Here is a 22,601-nt window from a genome sequence, read left to right on the forward strand (position 1 = left end):
TGTTTTCTCAGAGACATCGTCATCGAATGACACAACGAAGGAACTTTCAATTTCTGACGATCCTAACTACATTCCTGGTAACGAGCCTCATCTACTAGACCAGGCCGAGCTCAGTGATCTCATTCGAGACCTGGATTTGACAAAAGAAAAAGCTGAGTTGCTCGCCTCTCGATTGCGTCAATGGAATTTCTTGAAAGAAGAAACGAAGATTACACTTTACAGAAATCGAAACGAGCACCTGAAGCCTTTTTTTTCGAAGGAAAATTCAATTGCTTACTGCTTGAACATCGACGGTCTAATGGAATTTTTGGGGTTCAAACATGAACCAAGTGAATGGCGATTGTTTATCGACGGATCGACCGAGAGTTTGAAGGCAGTCCTCCTCCACAATGGGAATGAAAAACCAACGATTCCACTTGCTCACACAGTGGACTGGAAAGAATCTCGAGATTCGATCGCGGAAATTCTGAGGCTCATTAAATACGACCAATTCGATTGGGACGTCTGTGCGGATTTGAAAGTTGTAAGCATTTTGATGGGTCTACAAAGCGGGTATACGAAGCATATGTGTTTTTTGTGCTTGTGGGACAGCCGCGCCGATAGCGAACATTACACCAAAAAAATTTGGCCTCCACGAGAGAGATTTGTTCCCGGCGAATGTAACGTTGAACATGCCCCGTTGGTTAATCCAAGTAAAATCATTCTGCCTCCGCTTCATATCAAATTGGGGTTGGTCAAGAACTTCGTCAAAAAGTTAAAACCTGATGGCAAAGGCATGCAGCACTTACGCAATAAATTTCCGAGACTTTCGGATGCAAAGCTGAAGGAAGGTGTCTTCGTGGGGCCACAGATCAGAAAATTGATTAATGACAACGACTTTGAAAAATCATTGCAACCACTAGAGAAAGCAGCTTGGAAAAGCATCAAGAACGTTGTTAGTGGATTCCTGGGAAATCACAAGGCCGACAACTACCAAGAGTTAATCACAAAACTGATGGACAGCTTTCAAAAAATGGGTGTGAGACAGTCTTTCAAAATTCACTTGCTTGACTCGCACCTTGACTTCTTCCCTGAAAATCTCGGAGCGGTCAGTGACGAGCAAGGTGAACGGTTCCATCAGGACATTGCAGCAATGGAACGCCGCTATCAAGGACGTTGGGACGAAGGTATGCTCAGTGATCATTGCTGGTTTTTAATGAGAGAAAACAAAGACTACGAATTCAACCGGAAATCTAATTTTGCCAAAAACAAAGGCACTAAGCATATGGCTTAATGTCCCATTTTCGTAATTTTGTCCGTTAATCCATCTAAATTTTTTGAGAAAAATTCAAATTTTTCATTTCACTTTTAAAATATTTGCGATAAAAATCCTACTTCTTCGTTCAAATTTTTGTATTAAAAAATCCGAATGTATCGTTCGACACATGAAATGTTATAAATTTGTTTGATAAAAGAACAAAAATGATTTTTTTCTGGTTATATTGATCATGACGAACAACTAAAGGCCTGTTATCTATTTGAAACAAAGCCATAATATACGAGACAACGAACGCTAAAAGGTAATGAATTTATACACCAAAAAATCGTATGATACCTACACTGCATTGTGACAATGGTAAACCAGTCCGAAACGAATTTCAAAAAGATGAGAAATCGCATGATGATAGTAACAAAAGAATATACACAAAAATCGTTTGTATCAACTCTACTCGCAGAATTATATTTTCTGTTGTAACTTACTTACTTATGAGCATACACTCCAGCTAATACTTCCACTGACACTCGAACTCAAATCCGAAGTGCGAGATGATACTTCTGCTCACATTGATACTCGGGGTGTTACCTAAAATGTATGGGATCTGTTAGGGGTGATGTAAAATCAATGCGGGGTGGAAAGTAAAATTGAGTTGCAGATTTGAAATCCTCACATGAAAATCTATCGCATAAAAATACTACTCTTACGACAACAGTACCCGTGTCAACTAGTGTTATCGGTGGTTTGGAGGCATTTTTAGCTTACCAACAAATGTATACTTTAGGCGTCACTTTAGCACAACAATACATCGAAGTGCAAGTTATACGAAAATAACGGTAACGTAAATTACTTCACGAGTTTAATATATCAAATAATCGTTATTTGTGTGTCTTCAAAGTATAAAAGGGCATCCATACAAAACGTCCACAATTCAGTGTTGCCACACGGGTCTTAAATGTTTAATATCTAGATTTCTGAGGTGTCAAATGTTTGACAGACACTAATAAATACACTTCCGAAATAGAGGGTAGAACATAAATTTAACTTCTGAAGATGCGTATTTCTCTCTCTCTGACTACACTGAATTGTGGACGTTATTTATGGATGTCCCCTTACATAGCCTTGTAGACTCATGACTAACAAGTTGTTGTAATATAGGTTTTTCATAAAGGAAATAGTGCCGTGGGGGCACGGGACATTACAATACAGAAAATGAGTTGTGTGTTCGCTTTTATAATTTTTCGTATGAAGTTATAAAACCAATTCTGACTCGCTGAGAATCGTAATCACCTGTAATTCCCCTGGATTTACGATTCCTTGAAATTCGTAAATCCTGATAACTATAATTTTCGTGGGTTGAATTGCCGGGGTTCGTACTTCCAAGCGAAAAAAATAATGTGCACATACATTCATACCCCTTCATATCCACAAAGCAACTACCACTACTTAATAATGGAAATTTAATTTCCCGTCCTGTTCTCTTTGATTACATTCCATTAGATTTGTTCTACCGTGAACAGATACATGTCATAAATATTGTGATATTTACTCGATCGCATATATAGCCAGCAATATTCTGCAGCGTTTCGCTTTTTAATTGAAGCATATGGTACAACTCAGTTCAGTTTAAAAACTTTGTAATAAACAATTTGCAAGTTTTATTTTTGTATAAGCAAAGTTGTGAAGTGAAATAATCCACAAAATTGAGATGAATTTTCTGTTTTTGTTATTCTTTTCACACAATTTTCGTACCGTGCTCAAACAACACACAGCCGTTCGTCCATATTTTATCTAATTAAAAGACAAAATTCGATTTGATGTCATCGAAATGTTGAAACAACATTGAATGCAGCAATATTTCATTCAGGGATTATAAGAAAAAACCTCGTTTTATACCCAAACCAAAAAATTAATTTAAGCTTCGTCTGTTTATTCACTTTTTTTAATATTAAATTTCGTTATCGCTGCATCCTATCTTTTATATAGTAACATCCCGCTGGCAAATACACGATGCCGACATATACCTAATTCATTTGGCCTAATACATAAAACTGTTTATTTAAGCAATGTGTTTGGAGGATATAAATAAGTATTAACGGCCTTTTTGTTTTTCAAGTACTTTGCTGTGGATTGAATTTTTGTGTGAGAATTATATAATTTATGATGTCATGCCGATGTCGGGAATTTGTACGTAATTTACGAATTGTTGTTATCTCGGAGTTTACGGAAATAGTACGAAACACGCGAAATGTGAATTTATGCCAAAAATGTAATATCAATATTGTCATCATGTAAATTCTTAAACTTTTCCATAAAAAGTCCTTTCCCTTTAGCCCTAACCTTTAAAAATAAAATAAAAAGAAAATCTCATACAACCCTCCTCAGTTATGGAATCAATTTATTATTTGTACCGAAAGGAAATCCAAAAACTCCTCAAACTTTATGCGGCATAAAACAGCACTCCAAAACTCTGTATCTCTCCTTGAAAATCTTTTTGCCCCTTGGTATTTCGTGTTTTATATGAGAAATAACTCCGAATGTGTGCATGCAATAAAATTCAGAGAGATAAAGAGTATTAGCCGCTCAGATGGCATGCGCAAAACCTTATGACAACATATCAGTCTCACACCACTTCCACTTTTAATATCCGACCTCGCTATTGTGCATTCATTTCATATTCAACATTTTCTACTTGAATGAAAAAAAAAGATCAAAATATGTAATTATGCACAACTTTGTACTCCCTCTTGAGTTTTGTTGTTGAACTGGTTCGGCTGAAGGATATTTTTGGATGTACTCTTGTATTTACTTCATATAGCTATGTTGCAAATTTATGTTCTGAACAATTTATTAATTTTCATTGTTTGCATATATTGTAGACTAATATGCATTGCAATGAAAGTTGCATTTTGAATAAAATTCCAAAGCTACACAATACACGAATGTTTAACGGAAAATACTGACATCATTTATTCTCCAAAATAAGATAAGCGGACAATGTGGTTGGGAATGTTAACTCAAACTTTTGTAGTACTAATTTTGCATGCTCAATGGGAGATGCTAATCTGGCGGATCTTTTAGAAATATTTTTAAACAAATCTACAAAAATATTAAAAAAATTCTGCCTTCAAGAACAGAATATTGGAACTTTCCGTGAATGAGTATGAAGTCAATTCGAAGCCAGTGTATATTCAAACGTTTTATCGATTTTTTTTGTGCAGACCGAATTCTATTGACTAAATTAAATTGCAAAACAGGCCAGATTCTTTGAAGGGAATCCAATAGATTAAGGTTAGCTCGCTTAGTATGCGTTTATTATGTGCGTGGAAGCACTGGTTTTCAGGGGGTAACTTATGTGTGCCAACTTGTAAAATCAAAACCAACTGCTGACCGGTGACGACTCGCTTGACAAACGAATAATGCGAGAACAATTCCTTACTCTACTCTAATAATTACAGGCGTCATTTCAACTGGAATTCTATTAAAGATTGATGATATTTTAGAGATAACACAGCATAAAGAATGATAGTTTATATTCGTTACACAAAAAGTTACCACCATGACCAGGCAGTGTCCATTTTTAGGAATTTAATTCCTAAATTTCATAAAAAAACTTTAAAAATTCCTAAAATTTCCTTGAACTGTAAATTCAGAAATTTAGGAATTTTAAGGAAATTTTTATGAAATGTTTAGGAATTAATTTCATAAAAATAGGTCCTGTCACAAGGACAACAGATGTGTTATTGTCACACGAGGCCTCAGATTTTATGATTTAATGCACACAACGCTTTTCTTAATAATGGCAACGTAAAGTTGTCACTGAGTTGGGAAAATTAGTTATAGTTTTTCGAACATAGTCTCAATTTCAAAGTCTTAGAAAAACTCCTAACGACCAAGTTTGCGCTATTTTTGCATGATCACTTAGTCCAAAAGCCTTCAGTGAACATTCTGATATTTTCGGATCAAGTTTTGAAATAAACTCATCAAAGTACAAGTATAAAATGTTGTGCAAGAGCAAACGAATAACAAACTCTTGATGGTCTATGAGGTTGGTTCGGTTAACCAAAGGTTTTGTCACGGCGCCATGGTAGATGATGAGGTGTGGTATTTTTGGACTGTTCTGTATATGCTTCGCTTTAATGAAGATCAAAATTTGTAACAAAGTTTTTGATGTTATCGTCGTCATGGGTGTTGAGCTATTTGTTCTTGTACCAACATTTGTAAAAGGAAACTGATTTTGATCTGACTTTTTCTAGAATTCCAATGTCTAACCTGAATCTCGGATCAAAGTGGTTTTTGACTTGACCGTAGGATTATGTACAGTACAATATACATAAGATCCGCAGGCCAAAAATCTATACGTACAAATTAAGACATTTTGACTGTGAGTTTGGAATATGCACAATAGACAACAACATCGCACAATTTTTCTGTACGCTTGATAAAAAGATAGATAAAATTATCGATGCACGGAAATGATTGAACTCAACGAAAATAAACTATCAACCATACTCAACATTCGTAAAAAAATCAATACCACAAATTTTCAGAATTTTCCATAAAAAAAATATTGAAAAATGAAACTTACCCGCTTATACATCGCATCTAACTGATAAAATATGTTGATGCAACAGTGAGCCAAACAACCGAGTACAAAAAAAATAAATAAATTGAATTTCCTCGTCGCACATATATGCATACCTCTCACTCGTCTGTGTATTGCCTACCTATAATAAAATACGTTCATTCCAAAACATATAACAATTTCCAAATGCCAGCACAATGTCAAATAAACTCTATCATGGTTACGTAACAACTCGCAATCGCGTAATTTAAAATAGCTTTTGTTTACTGTCGAATGTTGTTTGCAAATATTACGAAAAAAAAAATTTAATTTAAGTTCACGCTACCGTTGAAATTTTACTGTTCGTCGAACTATTTTCACTAGCGGCTGCCCGAAGTGTAGCAACAACTTTTTCAATTTGCAAATTCTTTTTCGCTGCTATCAACTTGGCATTATTCACATCATTATTAGTTGACGATGAAAGATTTGGTTGTTTGGATATTGTTATTTGTTTCGACTGAGTATTTGGGGTTGAATTTTTTGTTGTTGCTGTTGATGCTGTCGATATAGCAGTTGATGATGGGGTAGCTGGTTTCACGCTCACAACAGCATTATTTGATAAGGTACTTGTTGCATTCGAACTAGTTTGTAGCGTAGTATTTGGCTTGACTTGGTTTGGGGCGCAAGTCGACGACGTTACGAGTGTATTATTTTGTGCATACGATGTCGATGAGGATGTAGTTGTAGTGGAGGTAGAATTCATGGTTAACGTTGGATTGTTGATTGATGCCGCTGGGGTTGATGCTGATGACGTTGGTTGTTTTTCCACAGTTTTCTGCGTCATTACTTGATTGCGAAATGCTAGTGCTGATGGGTTTGGTATATTGCGTACGGATGCATTCTGTTGGCGTACTGTTTGTGTTCGCATTTTATTAATTTCATTTAGTTTTGGCATCGATGACATCTGACGTAATGTGCTAATAAGTTGAGCGGTGTTCATAGTGGAATTAGGCTTGCTTTCCGTTGATGAATTTAATTTGGATTGAACTTTGTTGTCCTTTTTGTCGGCACTGTTTATGTGAGTGCTCTGAGGTGTATTAATGGACACTTCTGTTTTCACGTCACTTTTTTCGCTAGCTATCGGCTTCTTACCATTCATATTATCTTGTGTGCTGGTTACACTTTCAATCAATTTTTGAGAATCATTTGCTGATCTTTGCGGTTGCTTCGGAATGCCAGATGATGGTGATAATGGTGGCACCTTTCGTTCTGGTACTGAAGCAACATCAGTTCGTCCCGATAAATCCAATGGTTTAACGATGTCAGTCAGGTTCGTTGATCTATTGGCACCGTCATCTTTTTTCTCTGGGACATTTGGCTTTGACTTCAAAGAAGTCACAATTCCAGAATTCGCGGCAATTTTACGTTGCATGGCGATGTTGTTCAGTGACAAATTATTTGCATTGCGAATTTTCACCAAAGGTATGGTGGATGGTGGCGGTCTGGTTGCCTTCGGGGAAATTGATTTCAATTGATTTTTTTGCTCGTTCATCTGCTGATGATGTTGTTGATCAGCTGTGGGTGCTGTCGGTGATATTCTTACGATTTCCAAAGCCGGTCGATTGTTGAGATTATTTGTTTCGATTGGTTTTGGCGTATCGGACATTTTAGTTACACTGATTGATGATGGAGGTAGTAGAATTGGAGTAGGCTTTTTGGTTGTAATTTCGTGAGTGTATGTGGAACTCATTGCTGAGTTGTAGTACGGTTCCAACGGTTTTGTAACAGTTGTCTCAACAGGTTTCGGTGAAATTCGGATAGGTGTTGCCTGAATCAGGTCGGGAATGCTCATTTTTCGAGAAATTGGTTCCAATTTTAATTGTTTAGGCAATTGTGTGCTATCGGTGCTATATGATCGTTTGAGTGGAGCATTGGTTGGCCTATTTATAGGAAATGGACCAGATGGACTACTTATGTTCTTTGGTTGAGGCATAACAAAATTTGGATAGTTAGGAACATGTGGTGGACTAAATACTCGTGGATTTGCTAACGGCCGGATGGGTGGTGGAATGGTTTTAGAAGGAAATTTCTGTCCCGACAGATATGTTTTGACTGCGGCTGGTTTCGGTCGAACGTCAGTTAGTGCAACTTTCGGCTTGGCGAACGTAAAGGATGTTGACATTGGCACAGTAACTGCGGGCGTTGTAGGATGAACTGTTTGATTTTTGGTCTCATCGGCCGGTTGATCTATACTGCTGAATGTTGTCGTTATCGTTCCATGACTGTTCACTAATTTAAGGGTTGGCTTGTGCCTAACTTTTCGTAGCTCCGACAATTTCTCCTTCTCGCTATTTATCTTTTCTTCAGAGGCATCGGTTAAATGTCTTGCCGATGTGTTGTTATCGTCGCTACTGCTATTACTACTATTTTTTCGTTCATGTTTGCTGAACTTGTTACCGGTTATTTTCACTTTAAGTTTACCTTCTTCTTGAGACGAAATTTCGGCATGAAATTTACGTCTCTTACTTCCTGGTTCTTTAGAGTGTTTCCCACTTTTCTTCCGTTTTTTATGCGAGCTTCCACTTTCATATGAACTGTCTGACTTCTTCTCCACCTCGTCGCGGGAAATTGGTTTTAAGCCAATATTTTTAGCGTACTCTGTCAAATCAACTTGAGTTGGATAGATGGTGTCACGTTTCAGTTCAGTCGATCGACTAACTTCTGCACACACTGACTTTGATTTACTTAACGATATCTTCGCCTTCAAACTAGATAGTTCAATTTTCAGCTTTGGAATATCCGGCTTATGATCGTCGTGTCGACGGTTCAACATCGATTCATCAACACTAACACTTTGCTTCAAATTAGTCGATTTCATTTTCTTGTTAGCCGTCTTGAGGGTGGCCAAAGATAAATTCTCAAAATCATCGTCACTTAGTGATACACGACGACTCTGTGGAATGCTAACCACAATATTTGGACTGTTAATATCATTCTTTTGTGCATATTGTTTACCAATGCCTTCTTTTATCTTCTTATTTATGTTAATTTTAAAATGTTCATTTTTTCGTGCGTCGTCTTGATGCTTTTGTTGTTGTTGTTGCTTTTTCATACTTGAGAACACATCATCATTATTACAATGATTGTTTGAATTCGACGACGTTACAGTCTCTGGGATTATTTTTGTTGTATTATCTTTGATATTGTTTGGTTTGGATTTCTGTTGCTTTAATAAATCACTAGCCGTAACCGTTCCACTTCTATTAGATTTCAAATTATCGTTTTTTGCCTCAACAAAGTCATTACACTTTATGTCGTTGCTACGTAAACTTTTGAAGTTCCACGACGACGTTTTAGACACTTTTTGATCTTTCGGTGAGGACACATCCACTTTATTTTTACTGTTTTCAATTTGGGAAGAACCTTTACGATCCGTCACACTGTTTATTGCTGATGCACTGGATGAAGTCGTAAGGCGAACTTGTTTCGAATCAGATTTCGGTTGTGTTGGAGTTTCTTTCTTCGGCTCTGAGACTGCGTTTATGTTTGATTTAGATAGTTGACTTGAAGTCGTTGTCGATTCCAACTGTTTCGAAGATTGTTCGGTTGAACTGGGTGTTGTTAATTGAATGGTACCGGATGGATTAGCCGGTATTGACGGGGTTATCAATATTTGATAGAAGAATTTCATTGGCTGGAGCTGTATGCATGGGATTAAAAGATTTTTGGTTTTAGATTTTGTACACTAGAAGTTGCTTGTATTAAAAAAAACAGAAAAAATATTAAATTATTGGAATCCGTAGGGGGATCTACTTATCATAAAGCTAAGGGATTCTATATGTGCTTATACCGGCCTGTTAACGTATGAAACCTTTTATACTACTGTGAAATTAGCGTAGTTGCAGTTAAAGTAAAATTTTAATGTTGGATTATCTCATATCCTCCTGGGCAGAGACTACATTCAAGAAAATGTCTTCGTGAATTTTCTTCTTCGGAAAATTCACGAAAATTAGCAAAAATTCGTGAAAATCGAGAAAATTTGAGAAATTTCTGAAAATATTTTCGCGAATCTAGGCTCTGCTTCAGGGGAAAAGGGTAGTGTCATCCGTTATCAACAAAATGAAGGAGGCTTCAGTAAAAGTAAAGAAGTACAAGATTTGATATCTAACGCTAAATGATCCTTTAAACAAAAGAAGTACCAGATCTTTATTTGACGATGTAAACTTGTAATTTAAAGGTCTCACTTAACCATTATACCATGAGGACGGATCTTGTATTGAATAGGATGACAAAGTATCAACAAATCCACTCTTCAATTGTTCATTTTTTGTAGCTCATGTGCTGACCAAAAATACATTAAAGGTAAAAACCACACGAAACAGTATCCGTTGAAAACATGGAGATTAATTCATATTGGTTTTCCTTTGCCAATCATTTGATTAAATAGAGGGGTAGCCACACTATGTTATACACAACCGAATCATCAATGAATGATTAAATAAAATGAAGCGAAATGTGTAGGCTTGGTTATTGGTCGATATTTTGTTTTAAGTTTCTGGAAATGAAATATTGATTACGGTTTCATTAAAATAAAAATTAATTTACTCGTTGAAGCCAGTCAGTCCTGTATTTCCTCATACATGTTAATAAAACTTGCATTAGAGTGAAAAATAAATATGTTGCGTTGTGTCCTTGACCCTCATGGAAATATAGATCTATTAAACCCAGCATGTCTCATTTATTTTATTGAACGCGTCTAATCGACTGAACAAGTAAAATCTGTCGAACTATAAAATTAGACGAAGGAAACTGTAATACAATTACAAAGTACCCCTCCGTTTAATGTCACAATAAAAAATATTTTAGGGTCTATTACGTCCTAACTCTTTAATAAATCCCGTTTTCATTTTTAAATTCAAAAATGTTCATGCAAACACAAAATACAAACTCACCCTCTTCCATTGGTAGCAGTACGCCACATCCATCAAATTAAATCCCATGGGCAACACTTCATCCTCATAAATAATTTGTATATCGACATTGGGTTTGTCAATGTTTAAATTATACTTTGAAGATAAGAACCGCTGAAGGTGACGAATGGTAACAGCTGCTGGGCATTGAAGGTATCTTATTGGAGGCGATGACTGTATAGCTTGGCCTTTCAACGATTCCGGATGGTATTGAAGTGACAGACTGAGAAAAATCAATAAAATGTATGAATTATTGGGCAAAGTTTGTGTTGGAATTTCCCTAAATTTTTGATTTGGTAACGTAACAGGACCGAACGGGTCTAATTAATAAAAATGTCAAATGCTCATTCGAAAGAAATAAAATATTCCTAACTTACTAACCTTATCGGTTCATCAGCCGAGAAAAAATCGACATCATCAATTTTCACATCGCCGCTATAAGTTGTATCATCAGTTCGTCTACTGTTATTCTCTGCGGTCGAATCTAATGGCTGTTGTTGTGGTGTGTGAAATTTTGAATTTATTAATTGAGAATTTAGATGACTTGCAGCTTTCTGTTGATGTTGTTGTAACCTTTTACGTTCGGCCTGATACAGACCGGGTACTAATTTGTAGACGATTGATTTTAGTTGGGTGTCCGATCTATAAAATGTTTGGAGATTATTTTTTTAACAAAAGGAGATATGTTGACGTTGATATGTTATTTAATGAAAAGATGGATGGAACTGGGGAACAGGTATGAGGCGGGTATTGGTAACATAAAATAAAGAGTAAATGTAAGGCGTCATGATTGATCAGTTTTAACATTCGACGGGTGTATCATTATTTATCATCTGAATTAACTACAGTAGCTCCAGACTGAATTGTTTTCCAATTAAAGTAAATCCTTTTTGATCGTCAACTTAAACTTACAATGGGCAAACTATCGAGTACGATTCTCAGCTCTTGTGTCATACATAGAAACTGCAAACGTTTCTCTGAATAATCACTCAATCTCAAGTACTTCTTCTGTTCAAAGTAGCACCTTGTGTTTGATGAAAAATTTCTGACTCCATTCGTTTCTTTCACATCGCTTTTAATTCCTCAGTAATCAGCAAATGTTTCATTTTTTCAAACAGAACCATTTACAATTTACGATTTTTATTATACAACTCGTAGTCTGTCACCTTTGCTTGAAGTTTCAAGTTGCATGTTTGCAATAATGCAATCGTATGTAATTATGATGTGCTTAGACACATAATTATTTTAATGAATACCAGTAAATCATTATTTTACCATTGGAGATGCTGTTAATATTTATGTCATTATGTGATGACACTACCAATTCTATGGAGCAGTAATGAGTGCAATAAATCAACGGAAGAAATTCCTAGCACTGTATTTGTAGTTAGTAACTCTGTGTCAAACAAAAAGTTGGAATGTTGTATACTTGACGACATTGATGCTTCATTAAGGTTTGTAATCGTTTAGTCAATCGGAATCGGAGAAACGCTTCTCAAATTTAAAACTGCACAGGACCAATCAGACTACGAGAAGCAGCTAGTCATTTTTTATTGACATCTGTTGTTCACTTATAAGCAAGACATATAGTAAATCTGAAGAGAAGAGGTACAAGATTTGGTATCAAACACAAGCCGTTATTGAAAACAATAGAAGTAATAGATTTTGCCGTTATAAGGCACTTTCTTTTATCGAAGGATTTAAGAGGAATATAATCATACAGACCACAAATATAGTAAAATGGGCGCTTATTGAAATTGCTATAAACTGGTCACTTTTATCGAAGCTAGTGATAATATAACAATACCATTTTTATTCGAAGGCTATTATATTTGAATGATTAAATACAGAAAGCGGACATGTAACATCATTTTTCTTATAATTCGCTAATGCGACATGTCCTTTTTCTGCATTTGTGGTCGGTTGCAGTTATAAAAAAAAAACATATTCTGTATTCAGCTTCACAAGATTACGACTACTTCTAAAAGAATTTGAAAATGTTACAAACGTCTCGGCAACTATCATATTGCACTGCACGCGGTAGCAGCCGAAAGAGTAATTTTAAAATTTCATTCTCAGCCACTTTCACCGGCCAAAATGGCAATTTATACGACCGAGTGTAAAATTCTTTACTAGGCAAACGATGTGTATTGTAACACTTGGCCTGTGGTCTTGTGTGACAATTAAACATCTAGTGCCTAGTAAAGTACAACTGTGCACCGAGATTCGTACGAACAATTTATGCAACAGAGGTATCTAAAGTTCGCAGTTTTCGAACGTTATGATGCTAAGGTACATAAAGTTACCTTTTCTCAACTCAGTGACAAAAAGAAGAACTTTTGTTGGGAAAAAGTTGAGAAAAAGTTGTATACAACTCGGTTGTAAATGCTTTTTAGACCCACGATGCGTATTGTCGCATCTACTGCCCACAAAAGCATTTATCACTTGGTGGAATAAGTAACTATTTCAGCAGCAAATATTTCGCTTTGAACTTTCTTGTTCTTAGTTGCCGTGACGAAAAACGCCAAATTATGATCCTCCGGCGCAAGAAAGGATTCATTTATTGCACTTACTAAAATACATTTGAAACTGTTGCAATATATTTTCTTGCTGTCCACTCCACTACTAACTACTTCATTACGAAATTCTCCTAACTCTCATGACGAAATCCCATTTGTTTCACATTGTTCATAACAAACAAATCTTCAACGATTTGAAAATGTTAGAAATAAATCAACACCTAATCCACACCACACAATTAATTTGTTAATTCACCAATTTTTCATAATTTTTTATTTCAATTTCAACCTTTTTAACAAAATCGAACCATGTCCCTGATAATCCATTCTCTTTTTTTTTGAAGATTAATGAAACGTATAACTTTTAGCTGTATGTCTCGATTTTTTTTTCTCGTTGTTCTTTTTTCGTCTTTATTTCTTTTTCATCAGATAAACGTATATGTACATAAAACGAAGGTAAACGAGCTATAATACGAAATATTAAAAATTCGAAGATGGTATATAAGAAGAAACACATAAAATATGACTTTTTATGGAGAAGAAAACGAAAAAGAAGAGAAAAAGGGAAAGAATTGATTGGCGATTTGTTTTTATATTTGAATTATGGAAATTTGTATAAATTAATTGGTTTTGAATTAAAATTCAATAAAACTTAATAATTCAGATTCGAAACACATATTTTGTGCTTACCTTAAATGGGACAAATTGACTGGTTTATTAGACCTACAAGATGGACAGTTCGAATATGGATATTTCTCGAGATGCTTGATGATGCATGATCGGCAAACTGAAAAAAAGAGTTTAAATGAAGTCAGTTAATTTATGCTGACATTGTGCCATTAAAGTAGTTCAGTAAAATTCTACGTACACGAATGAAAACAGTTGTTTATCGTTGTCGGTTCGATGAGATATCCGTGGCAAAGCGGACAAGTGAGCACATCGTTTAAACTTGATACTTTTAGACGGCGGCTTGATGATGACCTTGGAGCTTTGCCGGTAGGAATGGCAAATTCAGACATAGCCTGTCAGTACTTGTTTACCTGAAAATATAAAGTTCATTTGCGTTATGGATAAGTTAGAAAGTTAAGTAAGTTGCTTAACATTATTTCACATTAATTTATTAAAGAATCCCAAACTTATGTGTACTTCATATCATGGGTCAGAAATATTGCAAGTGTTCTCCCATAAAGTTTGTTTTCTCACAAAACTTCAAAATCCAAAATGTTCTACTAGCATTGATAGGCTGCTATTTCAGATATCCATGCGTATCTTTGCTGGAACTATTAGATACCAAAATATGAAGGAATCGTAAGACTTATGAATTATTTTTGGTCAAGTCAAGAAATTTTTCAAATCGACAAAAATGTATTATCATGGCTTCACAGTGAACAGCTGATTTCAAGAATAAATTGGCCAAAAATAAGTCTTCCGATTCTTTATATTAAGATTGTTGGAAAACTTTGCATAACTCCATGCCAAGTATTGTCTCTGCCATTTCTCGTTTCGAAAATTTATGAATGCCTCATTTAATAGGACACCTTATTCTAGCTTCCACTACTCTAACTTTGGTTCTGAGACATCATACAGCTGAGTGATAAGTTGTTGAGCAATAATGAGTTACCTGAAGTATGTGCATTGTACAGTCTAAGCAATAATTAGTGTCTCGAAAGAGAGCTGCAACATCCTGGTTCGAGCAGTTAGAGTTCGCAGAAAAACAGTGGGGATTGTAAGGTCTACTCACTTTGAAAATAACACTTTCGACTTTGTAAAATACCCGGATTTAACACATTTTCCAGCTAATGTCTCACAGGGTAACTCTAAAAAGCTTTCCGAAATGGACTTCTACAATTCTCTGAATTTTCTCTTTTGTTCGAATGTGAATCCATTTCGAGAAAACTATAACGGCAGCCTTAGCTAGAAATACGCTAAAGAAAGTAGACAATGCATTGCTAAAACATAGTTGATTGTTGAATTCAACTCCGATGAGCCGATAAAACAACGTGTTATCAACACTATGTTTGTATATCAAATAAGCAAAATACCAAGTCATGGGAACTATATGAGTTACAAGGAGAGGGAACTTTGTCAAAAGTAAATAAAGGAAACCACTGTCGAAGTCTTTGCACCACATTAAATTGAATAGAGTCCCACGAATCGACAACTTTAATAGATAAACTCAATGCAACATAAATATGGTCCCTCAACTCGAAGTAAAACCATGAAGCATGTCGTTTCAATCTACTTTCTTCACCCCATTTTTGAATCTAAGTCATTGCTATGATCGGAATAGAAGCAACACTGATACAAACTTAATGCATAGAGTATTTTCATAATAACCAATTAGTTCAACGCATCATTAAAGCTTTAGACCACATGATACTAGCTCATCGCATCTTTTTGCTGCGGTTGTCTAAAACAAATGATTAGGAAGAGATATAGACTGAAACAACCATTCTAGACGGTTAATCATCTGTTATTGACAACAAAGTCAACCATGGATAGGGTTTTTTTATAAAACAGAACCTAGAACTGAAGAAGTACTAGATTTCGTATGACTTAAAACAAAAGAAGTTACAGATTGATATTTACATATTGCGATACATTTGTCGTTGATGAGAAGAAGGATTATCAATAACACTTAGTTGTACCTTCGAGTTTATACCTTTGAAAATCCCTAGTTTAATAATTTTGTGGATCTGTGATCTGTGTGACCGCCTAAAGAAATGACTGAAAATTTATTTTTCTACCTTCAATATCGCTGAGCTACGAACCGTAAATAAATTTAATCAAAATTATTGACAAATAATGTCGCTCTAATCAAACTGAATATTTCAAAAAATTCATTTTTAAATAATATTCATAATCGCTATGCATCACGGTTATTTTAATTGGACCAGATACAAAGTGCATATTTGTATATATACATGTTGTGCAGTGTGCAATGTACTGTAGAGCTGTACTGTGTGTGTAGATTTCTACAAGGTTATAAAATAAAGTCACAGACAGAAAAGAATTGAACCGAAATCTTATTAAGCATAAACGTATTCGGTTTTGCGATTTTTTTTTATATATGTGCGGGCCTATGATGTACGTGACTTCAATATGAATTGAAATTGTAGGTTGTGCGAATGATTGTAGCATCGCATTATACGTATTTTCCGATAGTTCAATCGTCAATATTATAACAGCCGTACACATTTTATTTAGATTCTTTTTTTTCTGCACGTTTATTTATGTAGATTATGCAAACCGTACGGAGCATCCATTATATTTGCATTGGTAAGCCATACTTAAGTATTGTGCATAATATGTTAGGTATAAAGTTCGAAACGGATTTTACGAGAGAAATATTTTAATTTAATTCGATTGGTAGAGAAGTGTCCTTTTGGGATGTTGTAGTCCTCGGTTTTCCATTAATCTTTAATTGATACACCAGTAGTTAAGACTAACTGAAACGAATGCGAAACTTCAATATTGCCGTCGATTACTATATTTTTCAGTTCCAGAAAAAATCGGAAATTAATCTACTTTCCTAACATCAGAGCATCGTAATATAAAAAAGATAGAAAAGCACCGGGCGGTAAATTAAACAGAAAGAGCAGTGCGAGCGAATGTTTTTTTTTTTTAAATGAGAATTTAGTAGCAAGCAAGTGTTTCGGATTGTTGCCATTGTTTCGGGTAATTTGCATTACAATTTCAGATTGAAGTCCGATAGTAAACTCAGATTTATTATGGAAGAAAATGAATTTTAATTTACCAAATTCGGCGCCTCCAGAATAGTTGGATATGAAGTTGAGACGTTTCCTAGTCTTCGAGCCGTTTGGTCCAATGATGAAACAATTATTAACAATTTGTTAATGAAATTTTCAAATTTTTGAAGTCAGCTTTCTGACTTTACTAACATAATTCGAAGGCCTCACCGATATGGTTAATAGCGTAAAAGAATATTTGCTCGCTTTTCAAGTAAAGAACATAAAAGGCTATCCGTAGATGACCACCAACGAATCGTTCATCTCAAGTTGATTTATTCATATTCATATAAGGCCCTTAATTCATTACACAAATATAAAACGAAAGCTTTTTGTACACACAACCAGAATGTTTCTTTCGCACTATAACTCCGATCGGTTTTTGAGTCTAACACATATAGCACGACTCGACATGATAGTACAAACACAAAATAAACGCTGTTTGGTGTACATCGTCGTAGAGAATTCAACGCAAATTTATCTCTACCTATATATGTTTATGTATGTACCGCAAGAGATATATCATGCGGTTTATTTTATTTCTCATTAAAAGCAGTCATTATCATCATACATATATACCTAGTATATTCCGTTTGTGTATAGATATATCCATCCATATATATTCTTGCAACCACATTTAGTTAAGTTATTTATTCTTAATTTTTAATTCAATGACAGTCAGCAGCTACAGTTTTAAATAAAAAAATCTGTATTTTATAAATCTTGATCGTCTAGACAACCAATGATTTCAATGAAAAATTTATGTTTCAATCGGTAGGAGCCTTAAGATTGAGTAAGTGCGATAAAAATGAGCAAAACTCTTTTTATACAATGTATCACTACGCGACGCAAGAATAATATAGAATTTATAGACAGTGTAAATTGAATGAAACCAGAAATATATTCAGAACCGTGTTTGTTTTCATGTATCCACTAAATATCAGCAGAATTTTAAAGTAAACATTTCGTCGTAGTCGACAAAAAAGTATGATCAATAAAAAAACTCTATTGTCAAACGATGCCACTTGAACACCTGTACAGTGTAACCATATAAAATTTGTTTTTGAATTAATTTAAGCGAAAAGTAAAGCAAACCTGAGAAGATATATTTTTAATTGCGTGTGAAACGTTGATTAGATGGCCTGGTAAAGTTACATAATTATACACCAGATATTACGGTTCATAGTGGTTATCCAGTTCCTTTGCATGATTATTATTTTATTTACGTGAAATATTTCACAGTTCACATCAGCGAGCACATCAGATAAAATATCCTAGAGAAATGTGGTTTAAACTTTTAAAGAGCAACTCAGGCCATTGCAGATACACACTAGAAAAACTACGTTAGAAACGTGTCTCCTTTATGACGAATTACACACGTTCAACCTGTATCAGGTTCTGAGAGAACGGGTACAGACGTCCACTATGGCAAGGTTCTGAAAGCGGGCAGCAGCAAAATGTGAGAAACAACCGTAAAGAAAATATTTTTATTTTGTTAAATTAAAATTGCCATATAAACCTTCATAACCCTGGAACAGAGAGATTTGACTACCACAGCCTCCGTGATCAACAGTCTTAGTCTATTCTTTCAGAACCTTGCAGAAGCTTACATAATTTTTTACGGATTTCGTAATTCTCACATAAACCTGGAAGGTTAAACGAAATTTAATTACAGGGAAAGAAAAGTGAAATTCGACGTGTCTTCTAATTTAAGAGTTAGTTTAGTTTATACATGTCATAATATGAGTTGTTTTAAATTTAAGAGTTGTTGTAGTTTGTAATTGATTACTGAAGAATTTAGTTGAATTTCGATTTTATTTTCTGAATTTTGGGTAGGCTCGCTAGTTCAACAAGTATGAAATCCTAAAATGAAAAATCTAGACTTTCATTATTTGTTAAACGAACAACTTTGTGTGGAATCATTTACAAACCATAACAACTCCCAAAAGAGTAAACATGTCGAGTTATACTTTTTCCTGTACGACTATTCCCACTTTGTATAGGAAATTACGAAAGCCATAAAGCCACTCCGTAACAAATTCTTCATGTGTCGGGGTCGAAAAGGGGGTTTACAGAAATTTTCTCGGGTTTTCGGCTTCTTACATGAAATGTTTTTGTGAACGGCGGATTTTAGGCACTTTCGATTGTCGCCGTCACTTCGTTTGGGCTAACTAATGTGATATGTGCACGACATGCTAGTACTAATTTAGTACCTTATGAAGCCAATGATTTTTATGTAAATAATGTTTGTGTGTTGAAGAAACAGAGTCGAATCAGATAAATGTTTTGTCAGAGCTTATTTCGAGTCATTAAGCATTCGAATCCCATATAGGGAATGCAATCCCGGTACCAATCCCGGTACCAGTACCGGAAAATCCCAGTCCCGAATCCCGGTATTGATCAAAAAATCCCGAGATTAGTACTGAAATTTAAAATCCAGTTTTCACTGACAAAAAAGTTTCGAAAAACTCACCTGTTGGAGGTAACTTTGTCTACAGTTAATCTACATTATCTGCCGCAGCTGTATTTTTTGCATGGGGCGCTACAGTTGTGGCAGCTATTGTATATTACCTGGAGACAAAGTTACCTGCAACAGGTGAGTTCGAATCTTTTTTGTCAGTGTTTTTTTTATAAAATTTTGAAATCGATCAACTTGTATGATTCAAACTACTATGGCAATATAAGATAAACATTGAAACATAGGATTAATTAACGTTTTTCTCTTATGTCGTATTATTTGCAAACACAGAAAAAGACGTTTTTAAAACTACGATGGCTAGCAACGCACTTCACGCATGCATGATCATAGTGGTCGGCTGCAGAAAGTACTCTATTTTACATGGAAATATTTTTATAGTGTTCTACGTTTGTATAATACACTGTCCAGTTTCAGTACTCTATTTAGAGTATCATCCATGCTTGAAGTGTTTAAAATCTTTCTGGTGAGTGTCTGCTGCTCATCAAACCAACTAGCGTTGAATCTGAACGTGCATTTCCGGCTTGCCGTTACTTGCGCAGTAAAATATATTGTGGATTTAGGCGATATTTCACAAAACTGCCACTAATTGACGCTGTCGGAAAGTCGGTCTTCTGTCACTTCACACGATTTATATTTTCAAAGGCAGCGTGCTTGAAAATTTACATTACCTAACAAATCAATTAATTTTTAAATCACAAAGCACAAAAATTTGCGATTGTGACGACAACAAGTCCCACAACTTATACGTTCAAGATTGAACGATGATACGTTAAGTGCATTGTGAGCATTTTTCCAAAGAGAAAATTGAATTTACAATGTGACATCTACGCTGTTGCAAACATAAGTTAAAGTTACCCGGCCTTCACACAGCGACGTAAGTATCGAATTTCTTTTGTCGTAGTGTCAAATTTGATATTTAGAACAAAATGAATTCAATACGTGTTTCACTGTGAGTAAGCACACTTAACTGTACCATTAAAAAACTTAAAAAAATGAGAATAAAATGAAAATAATTTCTTTTACTGATAATTAATCCATATCTTTTCAGTACCGGAAATCCCGGTACTGGTACCGGTACTGAGTTTCTCAATCCCGAATCCCGGGATTCAAAAATCGGTACGGGATTGCATTCCCTAATCCCATAATGGTTGTAACTAAAAACCTCCTTTAAACCCTATTCTCAGGTCTACATTCCTAGCACTGCTTTAAACACGTAATAAATTCCACTTTTGTTTATATGCTTTTCATCCCCTTTTTTAATGACTCTCATTTCATATGCGATTTCAAATGCAAAATGTGAGATATCAGAGAAACAAAGAAGAGCAGGTTAGATACGAAAGAGGGATTTTCTAGGTGCAAAAGAATATCACAGTTTTGTAAAGCAATTCTCTCTTATTTTACCAATTTCATTGAAGAAGTTTATATATTATTCTTTGAGAAAATTCCTTTCATATCAGGCTCAACAACTCGAGTGACCAGAAATATGGTTTTGGTTTCCATAACATCATTTTATCTGTAACGTTTGGCTGAGCAGGTTTTTCTTTCTAAAACAGAAGAACTGAAGTACGAAGCATCTAATCTGTCGAGTCCATTAAATGCATGGAGATAGTGTTTTCCCATCCGGTTTTTATATGGTGCAACAGTTCTGGAAGTGATGCAATTTGACCAGAACGGCCAGTCTATATTCAAAATATGTTGTTGTTTTCAACATGAAAATGTTATTGAGTGAAATTATTCCCACGGGGACCAAAGAAGCAATATTTTATCGCCGTACTTCTATGAAACTCTTGAGCTTTATTGTATTTTTTCAATTTTATAATTAGACAATAGTTAATAAAAAGCACGAGCGAAATATCTGGTTTCCTTATTGTTATGTTAAATTGATCAAAAAAAAACTTTGCTGAATTCATCTAATTATTTCGATTAAAAGTAAATGTAAAAAATTATCTCAATGAAGTAATCTTAATCTCATTCACACTGTCTACTTGCACGATATTTACCATTGAATCAGATGTATATAACATAAGTAAGTATCGTTATTCACTTCGAACAATATTTTCGATAAAAATTTAAAATAAAATACACGACGGGTCAGGTCGGTGAAAATCAAGCAAGTTAAGAAACGGTGTTGCGCGCGTATATATACGTATAAAACGAAATTCGGTAACACGAATATACGATTTAATATTGATTTATGATCTAAAGCATAGCACTATTCTCGTAGGTCTTTGTGGAAGTCGTTTCGAGCGCCTCTTTTTTATATCCATCATTCCGAATGCACAACAGAGGCAATACGATTCTGTTTATTTATTTATTTTTCGTGTTATTCTTTTTTAGAATATTCTAAAGACCTCCCACATTAATTTCGTTATAAAGTTGTTTCATAATTATTTTATGGTGGTAGGTAAATGATGGTAAAATAAAAATTTATATTGGATATGGTTTATATTGCACATTAAAGTGTTTTATTTATGAATGGGATGTGTTTGTATAATATTGCATAATAAAATGATTAATCACAATTATATTTCGATTGTCTTCGAAACGTAATCGCATAGAGATATTTATAGAAAGACATTTCCTTGGCATGGCATCACCATGCAATGTGCGTATGGTTCTCAATTTTAGACAACAAAAATAAATCACAAATCCATTTGACAAATAAAATTGATGTACCAAAATAGCTTTCAATACAAACAACATAAAATCTATGGATAGGTCGAGTTAAAACGTTTCAAATTACAGGTTAAATTACAAGCCTTAGATCAAAACGATGTATGGACAATTTGTTCATAATTAAAAAAGGGCGCATCACTTTTTGTTGTTAGATATGGGAGACTTTCAATCATTATAAATCATTAATATCAATCGAAATAGATTATCGATAATCGAAATCTAATCAATTATCGATATTTATCAAAATATTGAAATTCGATAATTATCAAAATAATAATATTTTGATGTTTAGCGGAAAATTCATGATAATGTATCGATATTTCAGAATACAAAAATCTCAAAATATTTAGCAAGAAATTCATGTGCTTGATTGTTTCTCTTTAATTGCA

At 34.7% G+C, this 22,601-nt stretch overlaps 1 protein-coding gene across 2 annotated transcripts in view; it reads right to left on the minus strand.

The window, feature by feature from the left end:
• The window catches only part of LOC119075463 (protein suppressor 2 of zeste), a 36,157-nt gene that overhangs the window by 7,849 nt on the left and 5,707 nt on the right, over nt 1–22,601 (minus strand). Inside the window, exons 2-7 of one of the 2 annotated variants that reach the window (XM_037181912.1) lie at nt 14,177–14,348; nt 13,999–14,095; nt 11,171–11,431; nt 10,772–11,012; nt 6,166–9,519; nt 5,844–5,982 (exon numbers count right to left, since the gene is read on the minus strand). In XM_037181912.1, coding sequence (XP_037037807.1) covers nt 5,848–5,982; nt 6,166–9,519; nt 10,772–11,012; nt 11,171–11,431; nt 13,999–14,095; nt 14,177–14,327 — 4,239 coding nt within the window. In that variant the 5' untranslated portion in view covers nt 14,328–14,348 and the 3' untranslated portion in view covers nt 5,844–5,847. Of the gene's footprint in view, nt 1–5,843; nt 9,520–10,771; nt 11,013–11,170; nt 11,432–13,998; nt 14,096–14,176; nt 14,349–22,601 lie in introns of both variants that reach the window. The other variant, XM_037181920.1, reaches the window with a different exon arrangement.

This window comes from Bradysia coprophila, chromosome III, assembly GCF_014529535.1.
Source record: "Bradysia coprophila strain Holo2 chromosome III, BU_Bcop_v1, whole genome shotgun sequence".
NCBI lineage: Eukaryota > Metazoa > Arthropoda > Insecta > Diptera > Sciaridae > Bradysia > Bradysia coprophila.